The sequence below is a fragment of the Balaenoptera musculus genome, chromosome 4 (assembly GCF_009873245.2).
Source record: "Balaenoptera musculus isolate JJ_BM4_2016_0621 chromosome 4, mBalMus1.pri.v3, whole genome shotgun sequence".
NCBI classification, from domain to species: Eukaryota; Metazoa; Chordata; class Mammalia; order Artiodactyla; family Balaenopteridae; genus Balaenoptera; species Balaenoptera musculus.
Window position 1 is genome coordinate 39607902 of NC_045788.1, and position 9949 is coordinate 39617850.

The window sequence follows — 9949 nt, forward strand, 5'->3', positions numbered from 1 at the left end:
CTTTTTCTTTTTTTTCTTAACATTTAAAATTTTTTTTTAATTTTATATTGGAGTATAGTTGATTTACAATGTTGTGTTAGTTTCAGGTATACAGCAATATATAGATACACACACTACTATATATAATATAGATAATCAACAAGGACCTACTGTATAGCACAGGGAACTCTACTTAATATTCCATAATAACCTATACGGGAAAAGAGTCTGAAAAAGAATAGATGTATGTATATGTATAACTGAATCACTTTGCTGTAAGCCAATTTGCTTCTAATGAGGAGTGGCATTCAGAGGATGACAATAGAGCTTTCTTATTGCTAGCAAGAAAGGCAGTCTATGCTCATTGTGTAGTACACAGGGACAAAGGCCATCCAAGTCACTGAAAATTAAAATACGCTTTTATTGATTGCCAAAGGCAACTTCAAAATAAAAATTCCACTTTTTATTGGGCGAGTAGCCGAATAAAGGTACCCTATAAATTTAGAAAACCAATTAAACTCACTTATTGTTTTTAGAGTCTGTGCCAAGAACATGCTTATAAATTCTTAAATGTATTTGTGTGCAGTTTGATTTTCTGAGGGTGGCAGTTTTATGTCAGCAACACTGAAGTTCCACGTGAATCAGAGAAGATTCCTTTCAGAAAATATAAAATGCCCAGTCTCCTATATTTCAACTCCAACTCTGAAAACTCTCTTTTGTGGGCCTGAGAATCCAAAAGGTTCATCTTAAAGTAGGTTTAGATGCCTGTTCCTGTCCCCCTGTTTCAGAAGACCCCAGCCAACCTCGCCCCCCTCATTCCCTGAAGCTGCTGCTTAAACTACAGAATTTTATTGGGTTGGGAGGAGGACAGAAGTGGTCCAAACCATGCAGTAAATGGTAAACAATGAAATATTGATAGCGCCAGAAAGAATCTGAGGGAATCACAGAGGCTCACATTACTCAAAAGCCTTGGGGGTTTTATAAAGTTGCTTAGCCATATGTCCAAGGATAATAAAACATAAATACACTGCATAGACTCCTATTATGAAAGATACTAAGTCTTTCAAACAATAAAGAAAAAATTAAATTCTGGGTCTTAAAAATTTTATTGTCATTTTCATCTGTTGGGAACTATAGGCAGATAAAACGTGTAGATATGAAAATAAATGCCCAAAAATAACCCGAACTGCACACTCTAAGACAAAGCCTCCAACACCTTATCGTTATTTAGACACTTATTAGCGTCTCATAAAAGAAAAAGGTAGATTTGAAACTTTTGGAAAACATGTTATTTTGAAAGAACTTTAAAATACATTCTTGGGGGATTTTAAGTAGGTAGTTGAGAATAAAATACTGTCACATTTAGCTTCTGGTAGAGGATGTTTGAGAAGTATTTTTATTTCTTTCTTTTTTTTTTTTTTTTTTTGGCTGCGTTGGGTCTTCGTTGCTCCGCGCGGGCTTTCTCTAGTTGCAGTGAGCGGGGGCTACTCTTCGTTGCAGTGCTGAGGCTTCTCATTGCGGTGGCTTCTCTTGTTGCGGATCACGGGCTCTAGGTGCACGGGCTTCAGTAGTTGTGGCTCGAGGGCTCTAGAGCGCAGGCTCAGTAGTTGTGGCGCACGGGTTTAGTTGCTCCACCTCACGTGGGATGTTCCCAGACCAGGTATCGAACCCACGTCCCCTGCACTGGCAGGCGGATTCTTAACCACTGCGCCGCCAGGGAAGTCCCTTTATTTCTTTAGAAGGTTCAAAACCAGATAATTTGGGGTAATTGCTTAAGCATCTGGAAATACCAACTCATTATTTTGGTTGGATCTCAGGGAGATACAAATGTAGATTGGAGAGGCACATCAACTTTTCCATTGTTTATGTGTCCATGCTTACAAGGATAGAAAAAGTCACAGGCAAAAATGAAAGTAGTTTGATTTATAGGGGTAGATGAAGGGTTTATGGATAATTTTTTTCTTTTCCTCTGATTTATGTTAATGTTGCTACCATTACCATGATTTCACAACCACATTTTCACAAATGTTTCCTGTACAAATGCTTCTTCTAGAGCCAAAAAGATTCAGTGTTGTACAAAAACAATTGTGGGGCAAGCAGGTTCTTGCTCAGATTTGTGTGGATTCCCCCTAGAGACCAAGATGAGAGGCCAGAATTTTGAGGGATCATAGGTTAAAAATAAAGACTCCCAGCAAAAAGTACCTGATAACCTTATACATAAGTAATAATTTAAAGGAGCATATGAACCGTAGGCTCACAAATCTAGCTATAGGTCAGCATCACCTACAGAGTTTTTAAAATACAGCTGCTCCTATTCCTAGGCTTTTTGATTCAGTAATTCTAGGAAAGGGGCCAGACATCTGTATTTCTTCAGATCTCCATAGATTGCAGTCAGAAAGGAGAACCTCTGTCCTGTACAGAATAGACAAGCTCCTAAAAGTAGGGTGGGGAAGTTACTTTTCATTTTATATCCAAACCTATGTTTTGACTTTTTTGTAACATGTGGATGTATTATTATTATTGTTGTTATTATAAATCAGTTTAATTTGCAATCATATATCATAGAAATTTGTCCCTGCTAAATGTCCCACGAACATCTCCCTTCTCTGCCCCTGCCAGAACAGCTGGCAGATGCCTTCTCAGCCTTATCCCTTTTTTAAAAATTAATTAATTAATTAATTTGCGGGGGGGGGCTGCGTTGGGTCTTTGTTGCTGCATGCGTCTTTCTCTAGTTGTGGCGAGCGGGGGCTACTCTTCACTGCGGTGCGCGGGCTTCTCATTGCGGTGGCTTCTCTTGTTGCGGAGACCGGACTCTAGGCGCGCAGGCTCAGTAGTTGTGGCTCGCGGTCTTTAGAGTGCAGGCTCAGTGTAGTTGTGGCACATGAGCTTAGTTGCTCCGCGGCATGTGGGATCTTCCCAGACCAGGGATCGAACCCATGTCCCCTGCATTGGCAGGTGGATTCCTAACCACTGCGCCACCAGGGAAGTCCCAGCTTTATCCCTTTGATACCTAAATGCAATATCCCTTGAAACACTGGTCCTCAAACCAGGCTAATCATCTGACAAGCTTTTCACTATATAGATTTCCAGGCCCCTATCCCAGGGAGATCTAATTCAGAACATCTAGGGTAGCATCAGGAATCTATATTTTTAAAAGGCTACCCAGGGAGTTCTATCAAGTGTAGGATCTGCTGCCTCAGGAGGGCTGGCAAATGAAGCAGTTCCCAGTCCAGGGCTGACACCTTCGAGCCTGGGGACTCAGGACAGGCTTGACCATAGTTGGTCGGGGGAAGGAGAGGGCATGCTGGAGGACGCTACATGTCTTGTGGGAGGCAAAAAGGGGAAAGGATAGCTACAGACCAGCTCCCCCTCCCGCCTGTTTTGCCAGGCTCCAGCCAAAACTTTGAGCTGAAAGAATTTTGGCTACATCTTTTATCCTTTCACAGACACTCAAGTTATAAAATACAGTAAACTCAGTTGCCTTTCAACCTTTTTGATCTCTGGGGCTTTTTTTTGGTTTTTCTGTTTTTGAAGTATCAGTGATTTACAATGGTGTGTTAGTTTCTGGTGTACAGAAAAGTGACTCAGATATATAGAGAGATGTATCTATCTATCTAGATAGATAGATATGCTTTTTCAGGTCGTTGGGACTTTTTTTGAATAAAGAGTGTATGACGGGGTGGGTGGTGGGATGAATTGGGAGATTGGGATTGACATGTATACACTGATGTGTATAAAATGGATGACTAATAAGAACCTGCTGTATAAAAAAATAAATAAAATAAAATTCAAAAATTGAAAAAAGGGCTTTCCTGGTGGCGCAGTGGTTGAGACTCTGCCTGCCAATGCAGGGGACACGGGTTCGAGCCCTGGTCTGGGAGTATCCCACATGCCGCGGAGCAACTGGGCCCGTGAGCCACAACTACTGAGCCTGCGCGTCTGGAGCCTGTGCTCAGCAACAAGAGAGGCCGCGATAGTGAGAGGCCCGCGCACCGCGATGAAGAGTGGCCCCTGCTTGCCGCGACTGGAGAAAGCCCTCGCGCAGGAGCGAAGACCCAACACAGCCATAGATAAATAAATAAATAAAATATTAAAAAAAAAAAGAAAGAAAAGAGCAACAGAAGAAACCATAGGGTAAATATTGGTAAACTGGAATATATAAAAAAAAAAAAGTGAAAATTACTTGAGGTTCAGGAAAAAAAGAAAAAAAAAAAAATTGAAAAAAAACAAAACAAACCAGTGTATGACAAAAGCCATGACCTTAAAATGAGAAGAGGGGGCTTCCCTGTTGGCGCAGTGGTTGAGAATCTGCCTGCCAATGCAGGGGACACGGGTTCGAGCCCTGGTCTGGGAAGATCCCACATGCCGCGGAGCAACTAAGCCCGTGAGCCACAGCTACTGAGCCTGCGCGTCTGGAGCCGGTGCTCCGCAACAAGAGAGGCCGCGACAGTGAGAGGCCCGCGCACCGCGATGAAGAGTGGTCCCCGCTTGCCACAACTAGAGAAAGCCCACGTACAGAAACGAAGACCCAACACAGCCAAAAATAAATAAATAAATAAATTTAAATCCTTTAAAAAAAAAAAAAAATGAGAAGAGAGCATATACTAAGTGACAAGTTCTCAAGGGCAAGGGGCAGCGTTCATCCTCCAGTTTCCCAGTCCCAGTGGCGTCCCCTGAGGGCCTAGCAGATGCCCAGTGGGGGTCATTTGTTCACTAAAAGTCCAGCAAGTCTCCTGGTTTTTATCTCTAGCTTTTCTTCTGAGTGTGCTGGGACAAATCATCCCTTCAGGGCCTCAGGTTTTTTTCTGGTTTATCAACAAGAATGTTTTTTGAAAAGCTTTGAGGGTAGGGCTTGTTGCTAGAAACTGGAAAACTTTCTTAAATATGACAGAATCAGTTCTAGACATTATCAAGGTAGAGTCTAGAATAAAAATAAAGCAGGATAGTTTTTCAAAATCCTAGAGAACTTGTGGAAATGGGGCGTGGATGATATTTATTTGAAGAGCTAGTGAATCTGTTCACAACTGTAATGTGATATAAACATTAGTCACAAGACAGTATCGAAATTTAGGAGCATTTCTTTAAGCCAATATTTTTAAAGATATGTTTACTAATTCAGACATATTTACATCTGTATGGATACACTGAAGATTCACAGAATAATATGTAATATGAAGGTAACACTTAAATGACATTTACTTTTTCTTTTGAAATAGAGCTCTCTCCCGCCTTTTTAAGCCATATATTTTGGTTCCCAGTAACATTTTTTCTTTCAAATCCACTCACTTGGTCTAATTTTTTTAAGTGCCTTTCTCCACCAGCTTTCAAATAAATTATTTACCCTTTCTAAAAATGTTTTAAACATCAACCCAGCCAAAGCTGATGTAAGTGAACCCAAGGGGACTGACAACACATAAAATGAAAGGTTTTTTCTTAAATGGGGCTACAGAAAAACATGGAAAAATTGATAGAAGAATAGCCTTAGTTCTCTCCATTTTCAAGGAGGGGAAATGAGTGCAAGACAAATTGAGGCACGATGATATCTTCCTAGATTTTTCCTTTTCCACCTGGAGGCAATAATTAATATATTACAGATGCCTATTGTGAATGGACAAGTGGCTAACTTGCAAAAGTTAACTGTTAAATAGAAGAAAGTTAGGGTACTTTGTCAAAAAAAAAAAAAAAAAGAGGAAATAGTGCAACAAGCTACAGTAAATATTTAGTGTGATTGAATTAACATATAGGATTTAATTTTAAAACCTTTAAAAAACCAAAAGTATTAGCAGGCATAAATTTCACAAAAAAGTTTTGTTTTGTGGCAAATGACCAAAGATACAAATAATGAACTGTGATTTTTCTCAAGTTCACAAAGCAAGAATAAAATTTTCCAAACTCTGACTTTCACCCTAAGATAAATGCAGAAATGGGTACTGCTTTGGCCAAAAAGAGGATTGTGTACTGAGTGAGTTCCCACCTGTATTTACTAAAATGCTCCAGGAGAATCAAGAAAAAACCTTTTACTGTTGTTTATCTCACCACAACTGGGTGCAAAGGAGCCAGAAAAACAGTAGAAAACACAGTGGAGAAGAGAAGAAACAGGACAGAGCTTCTTCATAGAAGCCAAGTGTGGACAAAGCAATGAGCTGGGATCTGTTCCCACAAGAAATGTTTATATCTTCATTAAATCAGTAACTCTAGCCAAAGAAATGCCTCCAGGGGCTAGGAATCAGGATTCTATTTAATGCTTTAGCTTGAAATGAACAATTAAAGAAGTAAAGTTGATACAGGAGGAAAGCCTGTCTTAGTTTTCTACCTGTGGACGCCAGATCCCTGGTTTCAACGTGAGAAGGGACCTTAGAATTCACGGAATCCAACTCCTCTTCCACCTTAATCTTCAGTTTCTAAACTTCCTCTCTCCTCTCAGTGCCTCAGTCTAGTCACTTGCTAAGAACCCTCTTTGTAACAAATGTCCCATGCTGATGTAAGACTTTCATGATAGGGATACAGAGTATTTAAGAACTCTCTGTACCCTCTTTGCAGTTTTTCTGTGAATCTAAAACTGTTCTAAAATTAAAAGTTTATTTTTAAAAATTCTATTTATATGGTACATATACTAGTGGTTTTGAAGTCAGAGAGATCAGCTTATTATCTAGTTTCTGCTTCCTAACCTTGTAACCCTGGACAATTCCTGCCTTTATTTCCCTCAACTCTAAGTGTTGTAGAATCTGAAGGGGATCCAGATACGTCATCCCCCAAAACGCCACTTTGGCATAGTATTATTTTGATTATTTTAAGTTAAAGGCAATTGAGGAACAGCAGACACAGGAAAAGCTAGCTCTCTGCCCTTTCCCTTTCTGCCAAAACCAGGGCGTATATTTCCTTTCATAAAGGTGACATAAGTTTCCATTTGTAAAAGTGTTCCTCTCTCCCGAAGCAGGAAGAGAACTAGCTTAATCACTGTAGAGGGCACCAGGAGTCACAGAGTCAGCATAACAAATCTTCCTAAACAACCCTATCTACCATCCAGTTCCTAGTCAACTTCCCACAGTTTACCCCCTGTCCCAGGAGCTCCAACCCTCATTTCCTTTATCTAATCACTTCTTCACAATTCATCACCCTTTGTTAAAATGATATATAAGGCCCCAAATCTAACCATGTCTTTCAGTTTTCACTTCTTTTCTGTGAAGCCCCCATGCACATAAATATATTAATAAAATCTGTTTGCCTTTTCTCCTGCTATTCTGTCTTTTTTCAGGTTTGATTGTTTGTTTGTTTGTTTTTAGGCAGCACCGTGTGGCATGCAGGATCTTAGTTCCCCGACCAGGGATCTAACCTATGCCCCCTGCATTGGGAGCATGGAGTCTTAACCACTGGACTGTCAGGGAAGTCCTCTTTTTTCAGTTTAAATCACAGGCCCTAGTTACAGTACCTAAGAGGGTAGAAAAACAGTTTCTGCTCCTTTACAAAATCAAGTGAGAGCATACAAACTGTATGTGGGATGATAGCTAAGAGCATAGGATTATTCACTACTTGTTTGATTATTCCCTTCAAATTATTCTCTATTTGTTTGTAATAAATACCTTCTTTAGAATTCCATTTCCTCATCTACAATCTAGATGGAATAATAGTACCTTTATCTCAAAGAGATGTTATAAGCAATAGGTGAGAAGATACTGATGTGAAATGCCCAACGCTGTTCAGGACACGTGAGCCGTTATTATACAGAGTCCCTCTGCATACGTGACCTCCTATCAGAGATCATTCCTTTCCCTCGGCTCCCTTGGTAGAGGCACCACAAGGGCAATATCTCGTCCTCAGCTTTGTTAGTTTAAAAACCACATTTTATCCATCCAATTAGGTGTGATTAGGGCTAGGGAAACAGAGTCACCTCAGCCAAACTTTCAAGAGATTAGTTCACAAACCATCAAGCTGATGCATATTAAGTTTCTTGGGAAGTATAATGGTCAAAGAGGCTGTGTCTGGCTGTGAGTCTGGTTCCTCCCAGTTGGAACATCCTTGGGGAAACCATCTCAGGTTCAGAAGGCTGCTCAAGAAGCATTGGGGTATACTCAATACTCTGTTATAACCTATATGGGAAAAGAATCCTGGAAAAGACAGGATATATGTATATGTATAACTGATTCACTTTGCTGTACACCTGAAACTAACACAACAATGTAAATCAACTATACTCCAAGAAAAATTTTTTAAAAAGGATTGGGTTGGAGTGCAAAGAATGGTATGATCTCTATAGGCTGTGTAGTGAGCTCTTGGTAATTTATGTTTCCAGACCACTATTAGGAGCTGAATTGCGCCCTCTCAAAATTCATGTGTTGAAGTCCTAACCCTCAGTAGGTGACTGCATTTGAAGGGGAAGCCTTTAAAGAGGTAATTAAGGTAAAATGAAGTCATTACAGCTGCTCTATTCCAGTACGACTTGTGTCCTTATGAGAAGAGGCGGTTAGGACACAAACAAGCACAGAGGGAAGACCATGTGAGGACACAGAGGGAATGAAGACGTTTGCAAGCCAAGGAGAGAGGCCTCAGAAGTAACCAACCCTGCTGATACCTTGACCTTGGACTTGTAGCTTCCAGAGCTACGAGAAAATAAATTTCTGTTGTTTAAGCCACCCAGTCTACAATACATTGTTATGGCAGCCCTAGCAAATAACACCCCCAACTACAGAGAAATGTTTGGTGAGCCTGAGACAAATTATTCCTACTACCCAGTTCTCTTCTTCAGTTCTCCTTCTCTGTAATCACAGCACATACTGAGGTATGTTACAATTCATTTGTGTAAATAAATTTTTTGTATCAACTTATTTGTATAAATAAATTTATTTGTAGAAATATATACAAGCAGATAATCAGAATCCCTTGTTGAAATTTTTAAAAACATTCCACGCGGCGGCGATGTCCGCGAGCCAGGCGGGAGCCGCGGCGGCAGCGGCGGGTCCTCGCGCACGGCAGGGCGGCCTGGGCTTCGGCCTCCCTCCGGTTCCTAGGAAGCGGGCCGACGGCCATCGCGGGAGCAGCGGCGGCAGAGACCGAGGCTCCGGGCGCGTCTCTCTCCTCCCCTTGAGCCTGAGCCGGGGGAGGCCAGGCGGCAGGGGTGGCTGGAGGGGGGTCCGCTGCCCGAGAATGGGAATTCTCTTCACCAGGATATGGAGACTGTTCAATTACCAGGAGCACAATGTTATCGTTGTTGGGCTGGATAATGCGGGAAAAACTACCATCCTTTACCAATGTTCTATGAATGAAGTTGTACATACGTCCCCAACAATAGGAAGTAATGTAGAAGAGACAGTGATTAATAATACACGTTTTCTAATGTGGGCTATTGGTGGCCAAGAATCTCTTCGTTCTTCGTGGAACACTTACTATACTAACACAGAGTTTGTAATAGTTGCTGTGGACAGTACAGAGAGAGAAAGGATTTCTGTAACTAGAGAAGAACTCCATAAAATGTTAGCCCATGAGGACCTAAGGAAAGCTGGATTGCTGATCTTTGCTAATAAACAAGATGTTAAAGAATGCAAGACTGTAGCAGAAATCTCCCAGTTTTTGAAACTAATTTCTATTAAAGATCACCAGTGGCATGTCCAGGCACGCTGCGCTCTTACTGGCGAGGGATTATGCCAAGGACTTGAATGGATGATGTCACGACTTAAGATTAGATGATCTCTACTGACCTATTCTCACAGACTTTGTATAAATGAAGTGCTGGACTTTACCTGAAAGCTGCAAAAATTAATGGTTTAGATATATTTATAATAAACTGATTTAAACAGTTAAACTTTTTCTATAAGAAGAAAAATTAAGACCACTTATTTGAAAACAAAGATGAAGTCTCACCTTTCCATCTGCTTTCTCATTAGTTCCTTCCAAAGCAAGGTCTTAAAGCTGTGATGGACATTTTTCTCATAAAGAATCATCTCAGGACATTGTGTAGCCTGTGGTAAGTACAAAG

At 40.8% G+C, this 9949-nt stretch overlaps 1 protein-coding gene across 1 annotated transcript; it reads left to right on the plus strand.

Annotated features, from left to right (window-relative positions):
• The first annotated feature begins 9120 nt into the window (after nucleotides 1–9120).
• Nucleotides 9121–9660, plus strand: LOC118894631 (ADP-ribosylation factor-like protein 5A). The gene has a single exon (XM_036851023.1). It carries the CDS (start codon nucleotides 9121–9123, stop codon nucleotides 9658–9660), a length of 540 nt encoding a protein of 179 aa, XP_036706918.1.
• The last annotated feature ends 289 nt before the right edge of the window (nucleotides 9661–9949 follow it).